Raw genomic sequence first — 27,668 nt, 5'->3', positions numbered from 1 at the left:
CGCATCTCTAGCCAGTGATTCCCACCTGAAAATCCATGCATGAAGGTATCAGAGGCAGGACTTTCCTCTTCAAATTAGATTCTGGCCCTATATCCCAACCCAGTTTCTCAGGTACAGAGAATGCCTCATTAGATTTACAAAGCAGTTTAATTTCTGCCTTACCACAAGTGCGGTAGGAGGACTGAGTCTGCAACACCGGATGGGGCAGCAGGACGTTTATATAGGCAGAAGAGCCTGAAGATCAGCATGCTGACCTTGGGTGCAAATGGCTGTTAAAATTGGCTGATTTATTTCACAGTCCAGCCAATACAACTTTGTGATGCAAAATAAAGTGTTAACAATAGCTAGATTAATGATTATATTTTCATTAAATAATCCATTCTAAAGTTAATTAATAAGTGAAATATCAACAATACATAGTTAGCTGGGTATTTATTGTTATATTGTGTTCTCTTCCCAGTAAGTAAAGCACCTTTTTGCTATTAAATGTGCATTCTTTGTAAGAATTAGAAGGGCATAACTCAATCCAACAGTATGTGTTTTCTGTAGACCTTTAAAGTCTCTGGTTAATAGTGTGTGTGGGTTTATGTTATGGTTGATTTTGTCTCATTCTTGCTTCTCTTCAGCCCCAGAGCTTTTTCAGGCCTTTTTGGAAGGAGGGCCTGGCTATTCCTATCCTGTGGACTGGTGGTCACTGGGCATTACGTCATATGAACTGTTGCGGGGCTGGGTAAGATGTACAATTTGAGAGAATTGCACCCCGGATCTTATTTTTGGTCGTGCAAGGTTTCAGATAATCTCCCTTATTGATGACTTTCTGTAAGGAACTAACAGTGGAAAGTGATTGAATTGTTAACCTAGAGCTGAAGTATATATCTTTCACATGGTGCATTTCATTTTGCTATGACATTTTGAATCTAATTTTATACATCTTGAACAATAACATGTGCCCATGACATTTTACTGTAACAATCCCCGGTATAGCATTGAGTACGATATCACATTCAGGCATAACATTAGTCACAGAAAATGCTACACAAACTGGGTGAAAATGCTGTGTGGAGTCATAAACATGATATACTCAAACCAAGAATATCTCCAACTTTTACATTAAATACAAGAGTCAAGAAGAAGATTGTTGTCTGATAGATGGTACATCCCCACTCGTGTTTCAATATGATGTTCTGGCATTATTATTTTTATAACTATCCTACTTATCTTTGTAACTAGCACGTACTGCAATTGCTATAATTGAATATTATTTCAGAAACCAAATAGCATAATTTTAATGGAAGAAATTCAACAGCACACTTGTATTAGCAGAAATATGGTAGATCATGAGAATTAGTGTCCCATCATCTGAAGAAAGGAAAGGCCTCTGTACAGACATTTAGATGGACCAATCTAGCTGTTAAATCACAATTCATTCACAAGTAGCGGCTGTGGTATTGGCAGAGTTACCTAGTCTCCATAAGGCAGGACCAGCCCAACCCAGTCAATTACCACCCCATCAATTCACTCTTAATCATCAGCAAAGTGATGGAAGATCATAGAACATAGAATATTAAGTGCAGAAGGAGGCCATTCGGCCCATCGACTCTGTGCCGACCCACTTAAGCCCTCACTTCCACCCTATCCCCGTAACCCAATAACCCCTCCTAACCTTTTGGGGCACTAAGGGCAACTTAGCGTGGCCAATCCACCTAACCTGCATGTAATGAACTCCAATTGGCTTTATTGGTTGGCCAATTGGAGTATGAGCTCCTTCAATGATAGCTCATTGAGGGGGCCCATATAATCACCTGTGTAGGCTTTGTGAGCAGTCTTAAGTTGACTGGACTGCTAGCAGCACTGTTTGTAGCTGCTCCTGTAATATCGTTATTGTAAATAAATATTGGTGTGGTGACGGAACTCCTGCCTCCCGTGCATAACTACACTGGCGACGAGGTAAACTACGAATTTTGCAGAGACCAGCTGCCGCACTCGGAGGGTAAGCCTTGCCATTTTAAAAATGCCGTTTTTTGGGAGGTTAGGGGCATTCGACCCGGCTATTGAGGACTGGTCCCAGTATGTGGAGAGAATGTGTTACTTCTTCCGGGCAAATGATATAGAACTTAGAACAGTACAGCACAGAACAGGCCCTTCGGCCCTCAATGTTGTGCCGAGCAATGATCACCCTACTCAAACCCACGTATCCACCCTATACCCATAACCCAACAACCCCCCCCCCCCCCCCCCTTAACCTTACTTTTTTTTAGGACACTACGGGCAATTTAGCATGGCCAATCCACCTAACCCGCACATCTTTGGACTGTGGGAGGAAACCGGAGCACCCGGAGGAAACCCACGCACACATGGGGAGGACGTGCAGACTCCGCACAGACAGTGACCCAGTCGGGAATCGAACCTGGGACCCTGGAGCTGAATACTGACGGACGAAAGGAGACGGCTTATCATGCTGTCGGCGTGCGGACCCTCCGCTTTCGCCATTATACGTAGTCTGACTTATCCCGATGCGCCGGACACAAATTCTTTCCAAGAAGTAACGGAATTGGTGAAAGAGCACTACGACCCAAAACCACCCCTCATTTTGCGTAGGTACAGATTCTACACAACGAAGCGGGAAGACAGGGAGTCAGTCACAAATTTCTTGACCCACCTGAGAAGGCTGGCGGAAAAATGTGAGTTCGGCCCGACGCTAAATGAAATGCTTCGGGATTGGTTAGTGTGTGGTATAAACGACCTCACAATACAGAAACGCCTGTTGGCAGAAACGGAGCTAGACTGCAGGCAGGCGTTACAGCTCGCGCTGTCCCTAGAAAAGGCAGCAAGTGGGGCGCAGGAACTACAGGGCACGCCAATGGAGGTAGACACCTGTGAGAGGGACTACCTCAATGGGTCCTGCTACCAGATAGCCGCTCTCAGGAAAAACCTGAGGAATAGAGGGAAAAAGGAAAACCCCAGAACTGCCCCCAAGTCTGCCAGGATTAACTGGAGACAGAGGGAAGTACCGGCTGAGGCTCCCCCAACAGAGAAGGACCGTTTCTGGCACCAGACAGAGTGGGGTAACAATGACAGAAACCCTAGAAGGAGGTGGCAAAAGAGGAATAGCAGGTGGGGACGCAGGGAAGTACACAACCTAGATGCCCCATCCTCCACCGAAGGGGAACAATTATATAATATTACAACGAAGAAAGCAGAACCCATTAGGATTACCCCACGGGTGAACGGGTGGCCGGCAAGAATGGAAATGGTCCACCCGCCAAAACCGAGCATTTAGGGACATTAAGGCACAACTGTCATCCGAAAATGTCCTAGAGCATTATAACCCAAGGAAGGAATTGGTGGTCACTTGTGATGCATCCCCCTATGGGGTAAGAGCCGTCTTAGCCCTAGAGGAAGGAATGGGGAAGAACGGCCAATAGCCTACGCTTCGAGGACCTTGGCGATGGCTGAGAGGAAGTACGCCCAAATCGAGAAGGAAGGACTGGCGGTGATATTCGCAGTAATAAAATTTCACCAGTATCTGTACGGGCGGAAATTCACCATAGTGACGGACCATAAGCCGTTATTAGGGTTATTAAAAGAAGACAAGCCAATACCCCTGATTGCATCAGCTAGAATCCAACGCTCGGCGTTGCTACTGGCGGCATATAGATACGTTCTGGAGCACAGACCGGGAACGCGAGTAGCACATGCAGATGCTTTGAGCAGGCTTCCCCTCCCGGACACTCCGCCGCAAATACCAAAAGAAGAGGTGACAGTAATGACTCTAAATTTTTTGGACACCCTACCAGTAGACGCACAACATATTCGGTTGTGGACGCAAAAAGACCCAGTTTTAGCCAAGATGAAGCATTTACTACTAACAGGGGAACTGGAAAGACCAGTGGAGCCCCAGATGCACCCATACTGGAGCAGAAGGGACCAAATAACCGTAGAAGACGGTATCCTATTATGGGGAGCCCGGGTAATCGTCCCAGCTCAGGGCCGTCAGGCAATCTTAACTGAATTACATCACGGACACAGAGGGGTGTCTAAAATGAAGATGCTAGCTCGAAGCTACGTTTGGTGGCCAGGTTTGGACACAGACATAGCAGCCTTGGTACGTCGGTGCCAGGAGTGCCAACAGGGGCAAAGAGTGCCACCAGCGGCGCCATTGCACCCGTGGGAATGGCCAGGCAGACCGTGGACCCGCCTGCATATTGACCACACCGGCCCTTTCATGGGCTCAATGTTTTTGGTGATAGTGGACACCCATTCCAAATGGTTGGACGTCCACCGGGTAAACACGGCAAGCACAGCATCGACAATTGAAAAGCTCAGGGCCTCGTTTGCAACACATGGACTTCCAGAGGTATTGGTGTCGGACAACGGAACGACATTCACAAGTGGGGAATTTGGAAAATTCCTGAAGGAAAACGGAGTCCGTCACATCAAAACGGCCCCTTACCATCAAGCGGCCAACGGCCTGGCAGAGAGAGCGGTCCAGACACTTAAAGCGGGACTCAAGAAGCAGCCGGCAGCGTCAATGGACACAAAGCTCTCCCGCTGGCTGTTTGATTACAGGACCACACCGCATCCACAACGGGCATACCGCCAGCTGAACTCTTAATGGGAAGGCGGCTGCGAATGAGGCTGAGTCTCCTTTTCCCAAATTTAACGGGGAAAGTGGAGAAACAACAGGAGGCCCAATGCAGGGGGCATGATAATAGTCAGCAGCAGAGACATTTCCAGGTGGGGGCATCGGTTTGGGTCAAGAATTATGGGAATGGAACAACGTGGGTCAAAGGCACGGTAGAGTCCCGAACAGGGCCAATATCCTATGAGGTTTCAATAGGAGGTAAGGTGCTGAAGAAACACCTAGACCAAATAAGGGCAGCGGAACCACACCTGGAGGCAGGCGAAGCAGGACCGCCTCAAGCTGGGATAGCCCAGACGGAAAGGATACCCACACCCCAGCCCCGAGCAATTTCTCCAGACCCCGTCATCCAGTCGTCAGAGTCGGAGATGGACACGCTTGACGAGGCCGCCGCGACACCTCTCCCCAAGGAGGAGGAAGAACAACTTCCAAGGAGGTCGTCAAGGAAAAGACAGGCACCTATACGGTACACCCCGCCCACTTCGGAGAACGACCCGGCGGATGACACAGAGGTGACAGACCCAGACATGAGGAGCAGGAAGAAGCTGAGAGGAATGCCAGCTGGCAGGAATTCCTCGGACCTTGGGGGGAGGGGTGTAATGAACTCCAATTGGCTTTATTGGTTGGCCAATTGGAGTATGAGCTCCCTCAATGATAGCTCATTGAGGGGGCCCATATAATCGCCTGTGTAGGCTTTGTGAGCAGTCTTAAGTTGACTGGACTGCTAGCAACACTGTTTGTAGCTGCTCCTGTAATATCGTTATTGTAAATAAATATTGGTGTGGTGACGGAACTCCTGCCTCCCGTGGATTACTACACTGCACGTCTTTGGACTGTAGGAGGAAACTGGAGCATCCGGAGGAATCCCACGCAGACACGGAGAGAAACAGCAGACTCCACACAGACAGTGACCCAAGCCTGGAATTGAACCTGGGACACTGGAGCTGTGAAGCAACTGTGCTAACCACTGTGCTACCGTGCTGCCCCTATGTGATATCATCGACAATGCGATCAAGCAGCACTGACTCAGTGACAATCTATCACCGATGGTGAGGTCGGATTCCCCCAATGCCATTCAGCTACTGACCTCACTACTTGTCCAAACATTGACAAACGATTGGGGATGAGGGGAGAATGACTGCCCTTGACATCAAGTCAGCACTTGAAAAGTTTGGCATCAAGGAGTCAAAGCAAAATTGAAGTCAGTGGGAATGAGGCGGAAACTCACTGCAATAGCCGTACCAAGCACAAAGCTTCAAAATCCTGGAAGGGTGGGGGGGGGGGGGGGGGGGGGGGGGGGGGTGGTGGTTACCATTGATCAACTGACCTGGACCAGCCATGTGACCACACACTGAGTCACTCACCTAATGACTCCCCAATGCCTGTTCACCTTGTACAAGGCACAAGTCAGGACTGTGATAGAATATTCTCCACTTGTCTGGATGAGCGCAGCTCCAACAACACAAGCTCAACAGCATCCAAGACAAAGCATCCTATTTTACCGGCACCTCATCGGCCACCTTAGAGAGTTACTTACCAGCGCCACTGTGTGTATCACCTACAAGTCCCACTGCAGCAACCCACCTCAACTGAACCCTCCAAACCCACAGTCTCCACCGCCTAGAAGGACAAGTTTGGCAGCTTATGGGAACACCACCACCTGCAAGTTCCCCTACAAGTCACTTACCATCCTGACGTGGAACTATACAGCTGTTCTTTCGCTGTCGCTGGGGCAAAATCTTGGAACACCGTCCCCTAACAACATTAAGGGTGTACCTTCACCACAGGGACTGCTGTGGTTACAAAAGGCTGCTTACCACCATCTTCTTGAGGGCAATTAGGGTTGGACAATAAATGCTGGCTAGCCAGCAATGCTCACATCCCAAAAACATCCAAAAAAGCTTAGTGCAGCATGCTGTACCCACTAATAATGTGGAAAGGTGGTGACATCATCATTACACTCACAACCAGATATTAATATATCTTCAATAATATTCCCGAAAGACGTGCTGTTAGGTAATTTGGACATTCTGAATTTGCCCTTCGTGTACCCGAACAGGAGCCGGAATGTGGCGACTCGGGGCTTTTCACAGTATCTTCATTGCAATGTTAATGTAAGTCTACTTATGACAATAAAGATTATTGTTATATTGTTTGCAATATTTTAAAACCAATGCTTGCCTCGAGCTGTATGTTTTTAATTACAACAGCTTTTCCATTTTATTTGTGATGTGAATGGGATGACAAAGCAATTTTATGCGTTCTGCAGCTGATATCTACACGTCCACATTTCCCTTATTCTAAACAAGTGTGGTTCACTGCACAGAAGTCACTATCCATTAACAGCAAGTTGGTTTCAACTTTCATTCCTCATTAATGCTAGTGTAACTGCAGAGATATTTTTTAATTACTGTGAACAAAATATATCAAAAGCATGTTGTGTACACCAGAAGTAATTTATTAAACTATGTTTTAATCTGGAAAGGACACGGCTTGCATGCAAAGGTTCAAAGTAATGAAAAACAACTCTTGTGGTTGGTTTGGTTTTACAAAATAATTACCATTCAACACTGCATCCCGTCTGCAAGAACGTGCTCTCAAAGTTCCAGTTCTTGTTATATTCCCTCCAGGGGGAAAATGTAGCACATCTCTGTCACAATATTTAAGTAACTTGCTCCAGACTTAGTTTGTCTGTAAACAAATACTTCCAAGGATTTAACAAATTGAAGTGTTTAATCGCTGATTTTTGTTTCTGTTTCTTATCAATACTCTTCCCCCTGAGGGCGTTGACTCTTTCTTCTGAAAGGGTTCCACCGAATTGGGACATCCTTCAGCACCTTATCCAACTGCCCACTCTTCATATATTGTCCTGTGCAGTAATTACTGGCAGGCTTTTTGATTATTTTTGTGCCTAGTCTTAACATCACCCAACTTCTGTGTTGCCACATTTGGGCAGCGGTCAACCCATAATAATTGAGAACCCTCGCCAATTGTCCACAACTTGTGCCAGATATAACTCTGTGTGGCTCAACTACACACTGGATAGACCAATTGGGTACATTTCAACTTGGAGTAAGGAAGTAAAATGCGAGATAGCGAACAGGCAGCTTGATTTACAGTTCTCCCGATGTTTTCATTGAACCTAACCTGTGCCTGGGGAACCTACAAATACTGACATCAGTGGGCATCCATGAGTGAAGCAGAGAGCGAGAGTTACAGAGGAAACATAGATTGATTGTGATCTTCCCTGCTGCTGCGGAATGGGTATTGGCTCACTGGACTGCCACTCATTAGTGCTCTGTGGAGGAGGAAGAGGAAACTAACTCAAATTACAAAAAGTAAATGAATGATACAAAGAAAATATTGAGGGGGTCACATGATGCAAGCACGGGCGTGGCTGCGTTTTCGTAAGCTCTGGCTCAGCTCGCCTTTTAATCCTTCACTTTATCCTTGTCCACATTTCATAATTGCCTTTTTTCAGGATTTATGCTTGGTAATATGTCCCTGGACGATCCTGATTGGAGTTTTGCAATGAGGAGCCGTATTAAATTGTGAAGACTTCTCGTGTGATTGACGCAGTCAGAGTTAGCTGGGATGAGGCCCAGTTTGCAATGGCATTGTTGCTGATGAGCGGGTCTCCACTTGGGCGGTGCAGTGGGTACGGGGTGATGACTGCCTCCGAGAGCATTGTTCTGGATGATGATATTGGCTCCATGTTACAGATCTCTGCTGGTCATTTTGAGGAACCACAAATTATCCTTGAGAGACTGGTAGAGACTCAGGAGAGTCTACATTTGATAGAGAACTTTCCCTGGTAAAGGGTCGCCTTTGGTCCGTTGAGATCCTTCTGCATGGTGTGTCGTACATCCTGATGGATTCGGGCGAGGAGTGTCTGTGTGTCCGGTTTCTGGTGGGAAGTGAGAGCCGAGTTCTTGACTGAGTTGGAAGATTAACTGTCAAGATGTAGTAATCCTGATTTGGAGATTGACCGTATCAGTTTCAGCAGAGTACGATGTATCGGGATTTCGAGGTCTGTGGTCAGTTAGGTCCCCCCATTGTTGGCCTTATATTATCCTGTTAAGTGAAGGTGCTTCATTCATTGGAATCCTTGAGAAATCCTGAGAAGTGTTTGATGAACCTGTCATGGCTTTGGCCTTTTCAAGCACCACAGATGGTGTTATTATCCTGCGGTTCTTCAATAATCATGGGCACTACTCCTGTATCATTATGCAGTTGATTATTTGTTATTGTCTTTTCTCCTGTAAGGGCACGCGAGATGTGAGCACGAGGGAGAAAGTCACTTGTTATCCTGTTTTAGCAAAAACCATATTAAGTCGATTATGTGATATGTGGACTGTTTTATTCCTTTCTTTTTATGTGCAGTTATCCTTGTGGTTCTGCGAAGGGAGTGCATTTCGCACACCCCTTATGTGGTTGATAGTGAAGATGATTGGAGCCACAGCAGCGCAATGGGTGGATGGTTGGTGAGGAGTTGGGTGGTGGGGTTAGTTAAGTCCTCTCTGAGATTGAGAATAGTCTCCCAGTTAGAGCTCACCGTCGTGTATTTTATTTTGCTTTTAGTTATTTTGAATTTAAGAATCCCTGCCTATCTCCATCAATGGCCTGGGCAGATTAGGTATCCTGGGGAGGACTGGGTTCCTTCTGACTTTTCCTTGAGGTCAGCGTTTTTAGGGAATGAGTTCTGGTGGCCGTCGAGGTGCACTTGGTTAATCCTTCATTGATTTGTTGATTGTTTCTAGACCAACCCGGGTGTTTTTCGCTTAAGGGTTAGTTTCTTGTCCTCCATCTGGGTGAGCAGTGAACTGTTCAGTGGAGAGGTGCCTGGCCTGTGTGTGGCTGACGAGATGCAGGACTGGCTGGGGTATAGCTTTTTGGGTATTTTGGAAGTCCTGGGGGAGCTGACTTTTGTATATTTGAGGGTTCTGGGCTTGGCCAGATCTGGTACTGTGGTTGTTATCCAGTTGCCCCCTGGAGCTTGGGATGTCCCTTCTCAAAGGCATTTAAAAAAAAATGTATTTATTCAAAGTTTTTCAATAAGTTTACAAAACCCTCCATAATGGAAAATAATACAAAGAAAGACGGGCAACATGCCAACAGAACAGAACAACTTAACCCTCTAAACGATAAACAGTTTAGCAAATTAACACCCAATTCAAAACAGGATAGAGCATTAAACAGTAATAATCTTAACACAGCAAACTAATCAACATTAACATAGTGCATAAAGAGAATATACATCAGCAATCCACTAGACGTTACCCCACGCGCCTCAGTCCTCCCTCCCCCTCCCATCAGGGCACTCCCCCCACCATTGGTCACTGCTGCTGCTGAAGTGTCAAAGGCATTTTTTAGGGACACCCTGACATGACTCGTCAATCGGGACCTGCTGTTGAGCCAGGTCCTGCAGTTTGGTTGATATCCTTGTTGCCCTCCTTGTGGTCGGGATGCATTTTATTGGACTGAGAATGTTTTTCTCATTCTTATTTAGGCATTTTTCCCTTCAGAGATTTTTCTTCTCTTCATCTGGGTGAGCAGTGTGATTTTATAAGTCCTGGTTTAGTTCGGTAGTCAACGGGGGAGTTCCTCTTGTTGTAGTGGTGAGGAAGAAGTTCCCCCCCCCCCCCCCCCCCCCACCCCCCCCCCCCCCACCCCTGCCTCGCCGTTCCACGGCACCCAATTATTCGGTGTCTTGCCGATTCTTCGTCTCTTCGGTGATGGGGTCTCCCTGGTTGGGGCTGGGATAATATTGGTAGTAGTGGGGGAGGTACACTGCAGTAGATGTGGTTGAGGACCAGCTGGGGAATAGGTTTCTGGGTCTAAGGGGTGCTGACGTTTGTGTGCCAGAGTGTGTTGGGCTAGGCCAGATTGGGTATTGTGGTTCATATCCTGTTGCCCCCCCACGTGGTCGGGACACTTCTTTATTTGATTGAGCAGTTTTTTTTTCTCTTTTTCAACTGGTGGCCGTGTACCAGGGGAATATGGACCCACAGTTGGGTCCTGACCTTTTGTTGCCCTGTGATCCACTCCTGATAGTTCTCCATCCCTTTTGTTAGAAGGCTGATGCGCGATCAATGAACACAGAAATGAAGGAGTAGTCCGAATCGAAGGCTTTAATCTACAAGAAGTGTGCCCAGCAGCTTGAGTACAGAAAGAACGGTGGCTGCTGGGAAACACGGGTTCTGACACTCCGCTTCGTAGGCGGAGCTACCTTCCTCTCGACCAATGTGAAGACAACACTTGGGCCAATGGGCAGCGAGCCTTCTACACCAATAGCAGCTCACACTCCCAGGTACCATAGTACCTCTAGTCATACTCCCACAAAGGCATTGGCGGCACTGATCATAATCTGCAAACCAAGTTGCCGGTCCTCTCTGCAGAATTATATGGAATAAGGTTGATTCTATAAAACGGGGAAATAAGAAGACTGGTTTGAACTGCTTTTTCTTTCTGCTTCCTGCCGTCTCTCCACGCTCGTGCTTTTCAAAGTTCAGTCGGAGGATGAGCCACGGCTTGAAAACAAGGCTGATCAGCATGAGAAACTCGCTGGCTGAACTGTTGGTGTTTAAATAACAAAAGAACTGTGGGAAGTGACTGGAGGATTTCACTGAAGGGGATCCCTGAGGGAGGAGAACTTAAGAAGGCAGGCGAGGCGAGAAATGGAACCGCTGTCATCAAGACAGGACAAAAAGTGTAGGGGCAGGTGCGAATAATTGATAAGAAGCGACAGGGGCAGAGCTTAAAGAGCAAAGTGCAAGATCGTATTGCATGAGCAAAGATGAAATAAATTACCTAGAAAGAGTAATTAAGAATGTAAAGTACAGCTGGGCTTGGAATGCAAAGTCATGCAAAATACTGAAGGATGATAATAAGTAACCGTGCAGAATTGCAAAGTTAGATTAGAATATACTAAAGCTGCAATTCTAATGCTCAGACTGATGTCTGTGTTATGCAAAGCTCAAGTCAATAGACCAGAGTTAAATTGCATTTAGCAGAACAACACCAGAGATTTGCATATTCGCTCAAAAGACTGTACTCCTGTATTTAATAATATGAGACAGTGGGTGGGAGTATTGTTTCTCGTATAATATCGGAGAAAATTCCACACTGAAGTTGTAGATGTTCAGGAGTCAAATGGAAATTCTTTGTGTTGGCACATGCATAACAAAATAAACGGTGTCAGCCAAGTGATTAAGGCCATCCCTGAAGTACTGGCCAGATTGTTGTGACAGATTTGCATTCCCAGTGAGCTGAAGGTTCCACCTGGGCTCTCCCTGTCAAAGCTTCTTTCACTGTATTTCAGCGGAGTGGTCAGAACCATTAACTGTACAAAGGGGGACAACTCTCAATTCCACGTCACAAAGTAACATTTCAAGCTCGCCCGCTATCACAGGTGACGACAAGGCTAAATCATCTTGTTTGTAACAAAAACAGAAAATACTGGACAATCTCAGCAGGTCTGACAGCATCTGTGAAGAGAAAAGGGAGGGAACATTTTGAGTCTGGGTGACTCTTTGTTTACACCGATGTACAGTGAAAAGTATTATTCTGCGTACAGACCAGGCAGATCGCTTCACACATGATGAACATAGGAGATACAGTAAATACATGATGTAAATACATAGATATAGACATCGGGTGAAGCATACAGAGTGTAGTATTACTCAGTCGGGAAGATGTGTGGAGAGATCAATTCAGTTCATAAGAGGGTCATTCAGGAGTCTGTTAACAGTGGGGAAGAAGCTGTTTTTGAATCTATTAGTGTGTGTTCTCAGACTTTTGTATCTCCTACCCGATGGAAGAAGTTGGAAGAGAGAATAACCCAGGTGAGAGGGGTCTTTGGTTATGCTGCCCGCTTTCCCAATGCAGAGGGAAGTGTAGACAGAGTCAATGGATGGGAAGTGGGTTTGTGTGATGGACTGGGCGGTGTTCATGACTCTCTGACGTTTCTTATGGTCTTGGGCCGAGCAGTTGCCATACCAGGCTGTGATGCAGCCTGACAGGATGCTTTCTATGGTGCATCCAAAAAAATTGGTGAGAGTCAATGTCCTTAGGTTCCTGAGAAAGTATAGGTGCTGTTGTGCTTTCTTGGTGGACCAGGACAGATTGTTGGTGATGTGCACACCGAGGAATTCAAAGCTGTCAACCATATCCACCTTGGCTCCGTTGATACAGAGATCAATGGCCAGCTCCTTAGTTTTGCTGACATTGAGGGAGAGATTGTTGTCGTTACACCACTCCACTAGGTTCTCTATCTCCCTCCTGTACTCTGACTCATCATTGTTCGAGATCTGACCCACTACAGTCGCGTCATCAGCAAACCTGTAGATGAAGTTGGAGCCATATTTTGCCACACAGTTGTGTGTGTATAGAGAGTATAGTAGAGGGCTAAGTATGCAGCCTTGTGGGGCACCAATATTGAGGGCTATCGTGGAGGGGGTGTTGTTGTTTATCGTTACTGATTGTGGCCTATTGGTCAGAAAGTTGAAGATCCAGTTGCAAAGGGAGGAGGCAAATCCTAGGTTTTGGAGTTTTGATATATGAGCTTGGCTGAGATTATGAGATTGTATGCGAATTGCAGTGGATCAAGGCATTCTGGGAGTATGGAGTTGATGTATCTCATGACCAACCTCTAGAAGCACTTCATGATGATAGATGCCAAGGCCACTGGATGATAGTCATCGAGACACATTTTCTGTTTCTTCTTTGGCACCAATATGATGTAGTCTTCTTGATGCAGGTGGGAACCTTGAAACAGAGGAGGGAGAGGTTGAAGATGTCTGCCGACACACCCGCCAGTTGGTCCGCGCACGATCTGAGTGCTGCATCAGGGACTCTGTCAGGACCCATTTCTTTCTGAGGATTCACTTTCAAGTAGGCTGATCTGACTTTGGAAGCTGTGACGGTAGGTATGGGTGTGTCCGAGGCTGCTGGGGAAGTTGGCAATGGTTTGTTAGTCCCTGCTCGAAATGAGCATAGAATGCATTGAGTTCATCGGGGAGGGTGCGATGTTGCCGGAGATTCTCCTCGACTTTGCTTTGTAGTCCATTATGTTGTTTAAGCCTTGCCACAACCGACGAGAGTCTGTGTCATTAGTCTGTGACTCTAACTTGATCTGGTATTGTCTCTTGGCATCCCTGATGGCTTTGCGGAGTTGTACCAAGATTTTTTGTCGAGCTCAGGGTCGCCTGTCTTGAACACCTCAGACCTAGCCTTCAGTAGGGAGTGAATCTCCCACTTAAACCATGGTTTCCTGTGGGGAACGCGCATACCATCTTCTTTTGCACGCAGTCCTCGACACACTTACTGATGAAGTTGTGACGGTGGTGACATACTTGTTTAGGTTGGCCACTGAGTTCTTGAATATGGACCAGTCCACCCACTCCAAGCAGTCGCATAGGAGCTCTTCCATTGCCTCGGACCAGCATTGCACAACCTTCTTAACCGGATTCTCACGCTTAAGTTTCTGCTTGCATGCCGGGAGAAGGAGCACTGTCTTGTGATCTGATTTTCCGAAGATAGATTGGTCGGTGCCCTTGACGTTTGTCTCGCAGTGATCAAGGATGTTGGGGACCCTGGCGGGACAGGAGATACGCTGGTGGAATTATGGCAGTACACTCTTGAGGTTGGCCTGGTTGAAGTCCCCGGCCAAAATGAGCAAGGCTTCCAGATATCCTGTTTCATTGTTATTCCAGCCAGTGCCACCCACATTGTGTGGATGAATTTAAAAAGTGAATTAATTTTAAATTTTAAATTGACGGCATTGTAGATGATGGGTGAGCAGGGATTACCATCCATTCAGAATATCGATAGGTTTTCAGTTTACCAAAAACACTGTTTAAAAACAAACAAAATAACATTTTAGGGAAAATCAGATAAGGGCAGATCATTTTAAAATCTGAATTCGATCCTGTTCTTTATCAATGAAAAAAGGGAGAATTTTGATGCTGAAAGGCTTGGGCTTAAATAAGCTTTATAATAATTTTTATTATTGTCACTAGTAGGCTTACATTAACACTGCAATGAAGTTACTGTGGAAATCTCCCAGCCGCCACATTCCGGCACCTGTTCGGGTACACTGAGGGAGAATTCAGAATGTCCAAATCACCTAACAAGCACGTCTTTCAGGACTCGTGGGAGGAAACCGGAGCACCCGGAGGAAGCCCACGCAGACAGGGAGGGAACGTGCAGACTCCACACAGACAGTGACCAAAGCGGATGTTTTGTAACCCAAAAAGCTATGGTTTAATTTTTGATATGATACATTGACATAATGACCCAATTTCCAACATGGTTACTCAAAGCGATTTTTAATTTTCTCTCAGCAAATGCTGCAAATAAAAATAGAAATGACTGAAAATGCTGGAGAAAAGGAATAGGCCTCATGCTCCATGTAACCCTTCAGTGCAAAATATACAACAGCATTTTGGATTTGGGACAACCAGAAAACTGATATGTTTTAACTCGTGATCAGTGCCATTCATTCATTTTGTTAACGACTATTCATATTTTGTTACGATTCTTTACTGATATGAGGGAAAAGGCCTTTATCAGTAAAGGTTCCTGAGACTTGCTATCCGGTTTAAACAGAGTACACAAGGTCAATGCTAAGTAATTCTGTTGTATTTTATCTCACAGAGACCGTATGACATTCACTCCAATACTTCACTGAAAGAAATACTTCTCATGATTAGTACTGAGAAAGTGCACTGCTCCTCCACGTGGTCCAAAGGCTTGGTGGCGTTACTAAAAAAGGTAAAGAATCGAAAGAAAAGGTCATGGCATACGCTTTTACAACTGGCACAGAGATACCTTTAGCCAGAAAAATCAATCTGGACACACTTCATTGTCGTCAAAGCTGTTGAAGAAATACTGTGTGAAAGCTTTCCATATTTCAAAACAAACTGGAGTGTTAACCCACTCCATCCAGCAGGAACCAAGTCCTTGAAAATGGAGCTCCACATCTTACTGCCTTGAGCCTGTTGGAATCCTGCTGGCCCATCAGTTTAAATGCTCATAGTAGTTCAGTGGCTAAGGCTCCCAGTGGGAACAGGCCTTGTAAAATGTCTGCCAATGGGGTCCTCTACTGGGTTTTAGCAGGAGTCCAACTGGGAAAGATACCACGGACTCCTGACAGGTGAAGGCAGGTCAGAAACCGTCAGCAGGGTGAAGCATCTCTCCATCAAAAGACAAAAGGCACCCTTGACGGGGCCAGTAGAAGCTGGGCTGTTCCTCCAGGCCTCAGAAAGGAATGGTTGCAGCCTCAGGCACGTCCCATTACTTCCAACAGCTTCTCCCAGAATGTTTACTCATCACTTAGCTTCTTCCCAACAGATGTTTCCTTGGTTACAAAATTAATCTTGGCCTGAGAGTTCCTTTCCTGCTCCCCTCTGCCACCCCCCACCACCAAAACCACCACCACCATCATCTCCACCACCATGTTACTCAATCGCTTAAGAAATTAAAAGGAACCCCATAGTTTTATCATAGGAACCCCAGGATCTGAGGTAAGTGCTGGTCTGTTCACTGACATTCCAGTCAAGGAGTATGGACCTATCATTTCTCAAGAATGTATTAGGCTGATTAACCTCAGAAAGTGAAAAAGTAACCAGACTGGTGTAAGCAGCCAATCTCCAGTCAGTGATGAGGGTTGTATGATATTTTTCTCAGTGGCTAATTAATCTGTGCATTTATATCCCTTGGACGATTAAGGAGTTCCAAACACACTCAACCCTCTAAGAGAAGAAATTGCTCATCTCAGTCTTAAATTAGCACGCCTTTATTCTGAGACTAGGCCCTCTTGTTGTAGACTCTGTCATGAGGGAAAACATCCTCTCAGCATTTACCGATCCCACATTGCACATAAGCTTGCACTGATCTGCCCATTTACTTTCAGTTCAAGCAACTGTAAGCAAAATGTCATACATACCAACAGCAGTGGGTCGTCAATTGATCGGATGGAGGATAGATGTGTTCAGTGTTCGAGGGGGCCAACACGCTTTGCGCACATCTTCTGGTCGTGCTCAAAGCTGGTCAGCTTCTGGAGGTCCTTTTTTGTTACAAAGTCAGCAATCCTGGGCATTAGGATTGGAGCCTTGCCCATTAGTGACCACCTTTGGGGTTTCGGATCTGAACGAGCTCCGGATGGGGGCGGGGGCTTTGCTTCGCTTGTGGCAAGGAGGCGGATTATCTTGAGCTGGAGGTCGACACTGCCAAGCGCATCAGCGTGGCTGGGTGGCTTGATGGAGTTTTTGCACCTCTAAAAGGTCAAGTTTACCGTGAGAGGGTCGGTGGATAGGTTTTACCGTAAATTGCGGCCATTTATAATGTACTTTAAAGAGCTGGTCACTGTTGGGTGGGGGATAGGGTGGGTGGGGGGAAATTAGTGATGAGGTTATATTGTTGTAGGGGGATGTGGGGGGTGCCGGGGTGGGGGGGTGGCGCACGGTTCTTACTGTTCAGTAGTTATTCTGTGTTATTGTATGCTTTGTCTAAAAATTGTTAAAAACTATGATAAAAATATTTCCAAAAAAAAAAGCAGTGGGTCATGAGTTCAGCCGGGCAGCGAAATAACTCCTTCACTAGCAACAATCCAAGCTGCCTTCCTCACTGCAGCAGTGATTTTGTGAGAACATCTTTTATACCTTTCTTTCCAGTTGTGAGCCTGGATATTATACTGACAGGACCTTATTGTCCTTTAAATGTTCTTCTGAATGCAAAATGCCCAACAGTATCTCAAGTGCTTTGTCTAAAACCATGGAGTGAAAGCCCACACTCGTGTTCAGTTCTCAATCAAAGTGAGTAATGGTTGAGTCAGTGGCAGACATTTGCTTTGTTTGGCCCCTTGTTCCGCACTGTAACCAATCACTGTCTGTCGATGTACCATTTGTCAATGTTCTCTGTTGATTATTCTTTTGCCTACTATGTACGTACTGTGTACGTTCCCTCGGCCGCAGAAAAATAATTTTCACTGTACTTCAGTACATGTGACAATAAATCAAATCAAACTTTGCGAAGCCCCGCATTCACCTTCATTTCTGGGCCATGCCCAAAGACACCATGCCCCTCCCCAGTGATGTCATGCCCCTCCCCCAATTATGTCATACCACTCCCAGCCCCACCCACCCTTGCCCCACAGAATGCAAATCACAAGCCATAAAAATACACAAATCAATGGCTGCTTTAGTGCTTTTGATTCTGTAAAAACACACCTGTATGAATCATTGCTGAACTAAAATCCAGGCTTAGGCCTGGTCAGAATGACGGTATAGATGGTCAATATTGTGATGTGTGACTTGAGGTGAGAAAACATGGAACTTGCTGATGAGCAATGAGATGGAAAAATCAGCCAATGCTATCACTGCCGCACGGGTCAGCCCAGGACAGAATGAGCCAGTCCAGTTCAGGAGCAAATACTCCAATCAACAAGATGCAAATGCTGCCATTCAGTATATTTCAGAGTCTCATTCAGTTTCAAAAGTTAACTTCCTTACTTCCTCTCACAAAATCAAAGACGTTATTGCCAGAAATTCACATGAGTGAAGTGCTCAGTGAGTCCAAGTCCAATATCAGTGGCTCTGTCTGAGAGATTCCATTCTTTGTCCTGAAGGGACTTTCTCAAGGCCGGCCTTGAGAGTGATGTGGTTAGAACTGTCACATGTGACTAGGTGTAGCCATTATATCAGACCAGCAATGGTCCATTTTGAGAAACAGAATTTAAACAAGACAATATGAAAGATGGACAGATTTTTAAGATTTCCATGCTTCATCCCTCGTTGGCATGGCAATTTAGAAACCTTTTTTTCCCCACTATTTCTAAAGAAAATCATCAATTGCATCATTGTAGGAATCTTATAAAGATTCACTTTCAGTCGTCAATATTGCTGAACTTGTCAAATGTTCCTGACGCATCGTCCTTCATCAATAATTTTTAACTCTTTTCAATATTGGAAAAGAACATTCACCGAAGCATTTGTGACAGGTATTGTTAAAATATATTCAGAATGGTTTCCACATTTGGAAAGGTTGCCTGCAAACCATCATATACAAGTCTGTACAAAACAGCTGGTGATCTTGAAGCACAGAGCTTATCATTATCAATTAAATGAATGAATTGTTTCACTTCATCTTCAGAAAGATTTGTGTCTATGTCCTCCCTGTAGAATGCATTTAATTTCTTAATGCATTGGCTTTTAGCATTCTCACCCAAACTTCTGTTAAAAAACATGCAGGGATTCTTCAGGGATTCTCTTCTACTCTGCAATTGCACTATTATTGTGACACAAATAACACTGACAGTCTCAATGATGATCTTCTCTTTCTCTTTGAAAGTGATTTTTTAAATCTCTAGTTTCATCAAAAATAATTCCCTGCGTCTTTTACGCTTCTCATCATCAGAAGGACCTATATTTTTTTCCAATGTTAGTGCCTCTGCTTCTATCGAGCTATACTCATTTCAAACTTCCATGACAAAAAACTTTTAACTGAGGCTAACAATTGTGCAGCATTCAATACAGTTGCATCAACATTTTTCAGCTATTTGCTGATGGAATTATTTATTTGACGTAAACGGTTCCAAAAAACAGTAAAAACAGCAATATCATACTTTGCAATCTCCTAAGGATTTTGCTTCAGCTTTCACACGTGGCGTACGATGAGTCTTCATTTTCTGAATTTGATGTTACTTTGTCTGATAAAATATCCTTTATATCAACAAAATTCATTGTCAATACCAAAACAGCATCTGCTTGAGCAGACCACCTGGTGTCACAAATTCTTTTGACTGTCAAATGTTTTCCATTAGTTTGCTTCAAACGTGAATGCAATATTTTCCACCAATACGTGGAAACAGAATAAAGAGGTACACGTTTTGAACAAAGTCAAAAATATACACAGCTTCCTCACAGGATTCAGCTGCAGCATTGCAGATGAAATTCAAGGAGTGACTGGAACATGGAAAGAAAAATGTACAAGGACTTCCATTGTTCAGTCTTGCTTGTAAACCTGAATATTTTCCGGCTATAGATGTGGCATTATCAAACCTCTGGCCATGACAATTTTTGATGTCCAAACCTAAATTTGCAATGATTTCCAAAACAGTTGTCTTCAGACACTCAGAAATGTGGTATTGTAGCTGGAAAAAAACAAAGACATTTCTCCACAACTTCACCATCACTGTTCACATATCTTAAATTTAACGTTAATTGGTCCGCATGACTCACATCTGCTGTTGAATCAACTATTATGGAATAGCATTTGGCATCTCTGACTTCATTAGTGAATTGGTTTCTGAGCCGCTCTGTCATTATAGTGATGAAGTCGGAGTAGGTTCTGTGCGTTAAAACATTGGTCTTCTCTCAGCCACAATATTGATAACTTCTCAAATGCTCTTTGAGAAGCTCATCAAATTCACTGAGATATTCCGGAAAGGCTAACATATTACCTCTTCGAGTTGACAATGATTGCGCCTCCGGATTAGGTGGATTGGCCATGCTAAATTGTCCCTTCGTGTCCAAAGATGTGTAGGTTGGGTGGGGTTGTGGGGATAGGGTGGGGAAGTGGGCCAAGGTAGGGTGCTCTTTCAGAGGGTGGGAGCAGACTCCATGGGGCAAACAGCCTCCTTCTGCATTGTATGGATTCTATTCTATGAAGAGGAAAATGATGGCACCTGCTGTGGTGCATTATTATGATGACCATTGGCTGAAGCAGCTTGGCATTGTTGTGTTACGCTTCTTGACATAGTATAAGTTGCTTCCTTGATGTACACTCTGACAAAGGAAGGTTCAGACTTGGAGATAGCTTTAACACATTTATTGAACCATTAACAATTCTCCAACTTGAGTTCGACTCTCTTGCTAATCTAGCTATAGTAACGATATCTAACTAACCAGTCTGCTCTAATCCATGCGGTGGGTGTGATGCTTTCCTGATCTGTTCCTGTATCTCTGACTGTCGCCATTGGAAAGAGAAAGAGCATCTGTGCCCTGTCCTTTTATATGGGAAGCCCCCTTGTCGTACTGTCACCTCTGTGTGTGTCTTGAATGGCCATTGGTCGTGTCCTATCTTACTGGCCTATTGGTTGAATGTCTGTGTGTCATGATGTCTCTGGTGCTCCCTCTAGCGTTTATCTAGTCTAAGTGTATCTACATTAACCCCCTGTGTATTTACAGTGTCCTTGTGTATCTACATTAACCCCCTGTGTATTTACAGTGATCCATATCACCACAGGCATCAGATATCATCAACTAAAAAAAAACAACCCACAACTTGGTAGCTTCATATGTTGCACTGTGACAGAAGCTGCCTCTCAAGAGTTGGTCTTTTGAGCCATGAACACCATCTGAAGACATCCCATCTGAAATGGACTTCTTTGCTGTGTGTCCATCACCTACCATGGCTGCAAGGGTACCAGAATGGGTACGAGGGCAGGTTTTCTCCCCTACAGCGAATCAGGAAACCGTTTGCGTTTTTAAACAACAATCCAACAGCTTCATGGTTATTTTTAAACTGATGCAAACTTTTATGTCCACATTTATTTCATAAACTGAGTTCAAATTCCCCAAACGACTGGGTAGGATTTGAACTTACTTTCTCCTGATTGGAGAAAGCTGCTGCCCTATTAACATAACCATTGCACTATACCTGTTAGTTATAGCTCTATACCATACCTATTAGTTATAGCTCTGCAGCAACATTGTTTGATCTCTGACCTTTTCTTACCTGCATATGTATTTTAAAGAATTGTGAAAAAAACATATATTAAAACACAACTATTTTATTTCACACCAGCTTCTTGTGAAGGAGCCCGAGTGTCGGCTGTCAAGTCTTAAGGACATTCAAAATGCTCCATACTTAATTGATGTGAACTGGGATGCGGTTCTGGCGAAGAATCTCCCTCCTGCTTTTGTTCCAAATGTGAGTTAACAGACGGAAATGTGCGCAATAATTTTGATTGAATAATTTTCTTCCTCTGAGTTGCATTGTTGCATTTCTTTGAAACTGATTGATGTTCATGCTCTGAAACAGTGCGTTTTAAAATCTGAAATGAACAGCATAGAAATGTGACATAGGGGATCAATCAGTGGATGAAGAGGTAAACCAACTGAACTGATATATGTATGAAGTATCATGTCATCCTTATCCATTACGCCCACCATAATGTGAAGTATTACTGAGGAATAAGTCCCTGGTCTGTAATTATTGTTGAAGCTATGAGGGGATGAACTCCCCACATATTTGGATGATCTTCACCACTTTAATCCAGGCATCACATTATCAATTTTAATAAAAACCTCACTTATTCAATATTCAAAATATTTATTTAATTATTTAATGACATAAGATATTCATTTTGTATATGATTGGACAACATTTGCTAAATAATCCTCAGCGTGCGAAGAATTTCGCTGACAACCAATTTAAGATTGAGTTCTGTAGAAGGGTCATATGGACTCGAAACATTAACTCTGTTTCTCTCTCCACAGACGCTGCCAAACTTGCTGAGTTTATCCAGCATTTTCTGCTTTCATTTAAGATTGTCAGGCAGGCTCACAGTGTGGTGCGCTTGCCTGTATTAGAAGCTACATATATTAATACACAGGACCCTGTTCTTTGCACACAGAAAGAACATGTACACACATTTCACCCGTTTCATCTAAACGAAATTAGTGACAACCATTTTCAGCTTTATTCCTCAGAACAATGCCTTGACCAATCAGAGGCAAGTTCCCTGGTTTAACTTTCACACAATGTTCGACAATTAGCTCTCTGTCACCGTTAAATGCTTCATTCTCCACGGCAACACATCTACCAATCAAGAGTCCATTTGCGAGCCGATCAGCACTCTCTTCCCCAACAATATAAATTTGGTGATTTCCCTCACATTGTTCTGATGAATGCAAGACGACAAGCTTTGACAAAACATCTCTTTCTTCAGCAATATCTCTGCTAAATGCACAACACTGTATACTTGCCAATTAGGTCAAAGGTTATGGAAACATTATAAATTAATAATATAGTCTGCTAAAAATCTAACATATTTGTTCTCTTTAAATATATTGACTGACCTGTTGAAGCATTTCCAGCATTTTCTCTAGTTTTGTTTTCAAACTTCCAAAATTCATAGCTGTTTTAGATTTCTTTTTTAATTTTAATAAATGAGAAGCTATTGTCACAACCCTTTGTCTCCAATGTGGCTTCAAAGTAATCTTTCAGCCTTATAGTCCATAAATGTTCTAAATATTCAGAGCATTAGTGCTAAGTAAATTTACTCGAACGAGGCATCTTATGCTCTCTAAGAATTTGCCTGTTTGCCGCTTACCTGATAACATGCAGAACTAGAGGGAATTTTAACATGGGTGAGCAAGTGAGGGATTGGGGATATGTGGAGGAGGTTAAATGGGAAAAAAAAATTGGGCATCAGGTAGTTGTAACGCCAATCAGAATGTAGCACCGATTTGACATTGGCCATGCATTTTGAAGCTCTATGCTCCAGCTGACGCATTCTCTTAACCTTGCACAGCTGAACATGTGGTCAGCAGCAGAAAGACCCCAACTCAGTGGTATTTAAAGGGATGATCAGTGATTTCCAAGTTGCTTGCTGATTGATGTCAATTGTTCTTTCTGTGATTGTAGGGTTTCTAGTTTCATGTTTGATGGTTTCCAGAATAATTTAAAGTTGCTGAAATCTACCGAAGGTTGTGTTACATTGCTGCAGGACTTCCCTGTGCTGGATCCCCGTTCCCACTTCCCTGGGAAAGATCCACATTTCCACTTCCCTGGGCTAGATCCCCGTTCCCACTTCCCTGGGCTAGATCCCCGTTCCCACTTCCCTGGGCAAGATCCACATTTCCACTTCCCTGGGCTAGATCCCCGTTCCCACTTCCCTGGGCTAGATCACCGTACCCACTTCCCTGGTCTGGATCCCCGTTCCCACTTCCCTGGGCAAGATCCACATATCCACTTCCTTGGGCTAGATCCCTGTTCCCAATTCCCTGGGCTAGATCCCTGCACCCACTTCCCTGGGCTCGATCCCCATACCCACTTCCCTGAGCTAGATCCCAATACCCACTTCCCTGGGCTAGATCCTCGTACCCACCTCCCTGGGCTAGACCCCTATACCCACTTCCCTGGGCTAGATCCCCATACCCACCTCCCTGGGCTAGATCCCTGTACCCACTTCCCTGGGCTAGATCCCCGAAACCGCTTCCCTGGGCGAGATCCCCGTACCCACGTCGCTGGGCTAGATCCCCATACCCATTTCGCTGGGCTAGATCCCCATACCCTCTTCCCTGGGCTAGACCCCGTACCCATTACCCTGGGCTAGACCCCCGTACCCACTTCCCTGGGCTAGATCCCCATACCCACTTCCCTGGGCTAGATCCCCATACCCACTTCCCTGGGCTCGATCCCCGTACCCACTTCCCTGGGCTAGACCCCCGTACCCACTTCCCTGGGCTAGATCCCCGTACCCACTTGCCTGGGCTTGATCCCCATACCCATTTCCCTGGGCTAGACCACCGTACCCACGTCCCTGGGCTCGATACCCGTACCCACTTCCCTCGGCTGGATCCCCGTACCCACTTGCCTGGGCTCGATCCCCGTACCCACTTTCCCTCGACTAGACCCCCGTACCCACTTTCCTGGGCTAGGTCCCCATACACATATCCCTGTGCTAGACCCCCGTACCTATTTCCCTGGGCTAGACCCCCGTACCTTTTCCCTGGGCTAGACCCCCGTACCCATTTCCCTGGGCTCGATCCCCGTACCCACTTCCCTGGGCTAGATCCCCGTTCCCACTTCCCTGGGCTAGATCACCGTACCCACTTCCCTGGTCTGGATCCCCGTTCCCACTTCCCTGGGCAAGATCCACATATCCACTTCCTTGGGCTAGATCCCCGTTCTCAATTCCCTGGGCTAGATCCCTGCACCCACTTCCCTGGGCTCGATCCCCATACCCACTTCCCTGAGCTAGATCCCAATACCCACTTCCCTGGGCTAGATCCTCGTACCCACCTCCCTGGGCTAGACCCCTATACCCACTTCCCTGGGCTAGATCCCCATACCCACCTCCCTGGGCTAGATCCCTGTACCCACTTCCCTGGGCTAGATCCCCGAAACCGCTTCCCTGGGCGAGATCCCCGTACCCACGTCGCTGGGCTAGATCCCCATACCCATTTCGCTGGGCTAGATCCCCATACCCTCTTCCCTGGGCTAGACCCCGTACCCATTACCCTGGGCTAGACCCCCGTACCCACTTCCCTGGGCTAGATCCCCATACCCACTTCCCTGGGCTAGATCCCCATACCCACTTCCCTGGGCTCGATCCCCGTACCCACTTCCCTGGGCTAGACCCCCGTACCCACTTCCCTGGGCTAGATCCCCGTACCCACTTGCCTGGGCTCGATCCCCATACCCATTTCCCTGGGCTAGACCACCGTACCCACGTCCCTGGGCTCGATACCCGTACCCACTTCCCTCGGCTGGATCCCCGTACCCACTTGCCTGGGCTCGATCCCCGTACCCACTTTCCCTCGACTAGACCCCATACCCACTTCCCTGGGCTAGATCCCCATACCCACTTCCCTGGGCTCGATCCCCGTACCCACTTCCCTGGGCTAGACCCCCGTACCCACTTCCCTGGGCTAGATCCCCGTACCCACTTGCCTGGGCTCGATCCCCATACCCATTTCCCTGGGCTAGACCACCGTACCCACGTCCCTGGGCTCGATACCCGTACCCACTTCCCTCGGCTGGATCCCCGTACCCACTTGCCTGGGCTCGATCCCCGTACCCACTTTCCCTCGACTAGACCCCGTACCCACTTCCCTGGGCTAGGTCCCCATACACATATCCCTGTGCTAGACCCCCGTACCTATTTCCCTGGGCTAGACCCCCGTACCTTTTCCCTGGGCTAGACCCCCGTACCCATTTCCCTGGGCTCGATCCCCGTACCCACTTCCCTGGGCTGGATCCCTGTTCCCCCTTCCCTGGGCTCGATATCCGTACCCACTTCCCTGGGCTGGATCCCCGTACCCACTTCCGTGGGCTCGATCCCATACCCACTTCCTTGGGCTCGATCCCCGTACCCACTTCCCTGAGCTTTATCCCTGTTCCCACTACCCTGGGCTCGATCCCTGTACCCACTTCCCTGGTCTGGATCCCCATTCCCACTTCCCTGTACTAGATCCCTGTAGCCACTTCCCCGGGGTTGATCCCCGTACACACTTCCCTGAGCTAGGCCCATGTACCCACTTCCCTGGGCTAGATCCCCATTCCTACTTCCCTGGGTTAGATCCCAGTGCCCACTTCCCTGGGCTAGATCCCCGTTCCCACATCCTGGGCAAGATCCACATATCCACTTCCCTGGGCTCGATCCCCGTTCCCACTTCCCTGGGCTAGATCTGTGCACCTCACTTCCCTGGGCTAGATCCCTGTACCCACTTCCCTGGGCTAGATCTGTGCACCCCACTTCCCTGGGCTAGATCCCTGTACCCACTTTCCTGGGCTAGATCCACATATCCACTTCCCTGGGCTCGATCCCCGTTCCCACTTCCCTGGGCTAGATCTGTGCACCCCCACTTCCCTGGGCTAGATCCCTGTACCCACTTCCCTGGGCTAGATCCCTGTACCCACTTCCCTGAGCTAGATCCCTGTACCCACTTCCCTGGGCTAGATCCCTGTACCCACTTCCCTGAGCTAGATCCCTGTACCCACTTCCCTGGGCTAGATCCCTGTACCCACTTCCCTGGGCTAGATCCTGTACCCACTTCCCTGGGCTAGATCTGTGCACCCCACTTCCCTGGGCTGGATCCCCGTCCCACTTCCCTGGGCTAGATCTGTGCACCTCACTTCCCTGGGCTGGATCCCCATCCCACTTCCCTGGGCTTGAACCACGTATCGACTTCCTGGGCTAGATCCCCTTATCCACTACCCTGGGCTAGATCCCTGTACCCACTTCCTGGGACGAGATCCTGTTCCCACTGCCCTGCGCTAGTTCCCCTTACCCACTTCCCTGGGCTAGTTCCCATACCCACTTCCCTGGGCTTGATCCCCGTACCCACCTCCCTGGGCTAGACCCCCATACCCACTTCCCTGGGCGAGATCCCCATACCCACCTCCCTGGGCGTGATCCCGTTCAGGCTTCCCTGGGCTGGATCCCCATACCCACTTCCGTGGGCTACATCCCGTACACACTTCCCAGGGCAAGATCCTGTTCCCACTTCCCTGGTCTAGTTCCCCATACCCGCTTCCCTGGGCGCGATCCCGATACCCACTTCCTTGGGCTAGATCCCGTACACACTTCCCAGGGCAAGATCCTGTTCCCACTTCCCTGGTCTAGTTCCCCATACCCGCTTCCCTGGTCGCGATCCCGATACCCACTTCCCTGGGCTACATCCCGTACACATTTCCCAGGGCAAGATCCTGTTCCCACTTCCCTGGTCTAGTTCCCCATACCCGCTTCCCTGGTCGCGATCCCGATACCCACTTCCCTGGGCTAGATCCCCATACCCACTTCCCTGGGCTAGATCCCCATACCCACTTCCCTGGGTTCGATCCCCATACCCACTTCCCTGGGCTTGTTCCCCATACCCACTTCCCTAGGCTAGGTCCCGATACCCACTTCCCTGGGTTCGATCCCCATACCCACTTCCCTGGGCTCGATACCCGTACCCACTCCCCTGGGATAGATCCCCGTACCCACTTCCTTGGGCTCGATCCCCGTACCCACTTCCCAGGGCTAGACCCCCTTACCCACTTCCTTGGGCTCGATCCCCGTACCCACTTCCCAGGGCTAGACCCCCGTACCCAGTTCCCTGGGCTCGATCCCCGTACCCACTTCCCTGAGCTTTATCCCTGTTCACACTACCCAGGGTTCGATCCCCGTACCCACTTCCCAGGTCTGGATCCCCGTTCCCACTTCCCTGGGCTAGATACCCGTAGCCACTTCCCCGGGGTTGATCCCCGTACACACTTCCCTGAGCTAGGCCCATGTACCCACTTCCCTGGG

At 46.9% G+C, this 27,668-nt stretch overlaps 1 protein-coding gene across 2 annotated transcripts in view; it reads left to right on the top strand.

Moving 5' to 3' along the window:
* LOC119963440 (serine/threonine-protein kinase 32B-like) overlaps nucleotides 1-27,668 on the top strand; it is a 411,699-nt gene that overhangs the window by 366,121 nt on the left and 17,910 nt on the right. For both annotated transcript variants that reach the window (XM_038792576.1, XM_038792577.1), the window contains 3 exons: nucleotides 627-730; nucleotides 15,299-15,415; nucleotides 21,449-21,574. In XM_038792576.1, coding sequence (XP_038648504.1) covers nucleotides 627-730; nucleotides 15,299-15,415; nucleotides 21,449-21,574 — 347 coding nt within the window. The remainder of the gene's footprint in view (nucleotides 1-626; nucleotides 731-15,298; nucleotides 15,416-21,448; nucleotides 21,575-27,668) is intronic.

Source organism: Scyliorhinus canicula, chromosome 3, assembly GCF_902713615.1.
Source record: "Scyliorhinus canicula chromosome 3, sScyCan1.1, whole genome shotgun sequence".
Taxonomy (NCBI): domain Eukaryota; kingdom Metazoa; phylum Chordata; class Chondrichthyes; order Carcharhiniformes; family Scyliorhinidae; genus Scyliorhinus; species Scyliorhinus canicula.
This window is presented reverse-complemented; position numbering and strand designations above follow the sequence as displayed.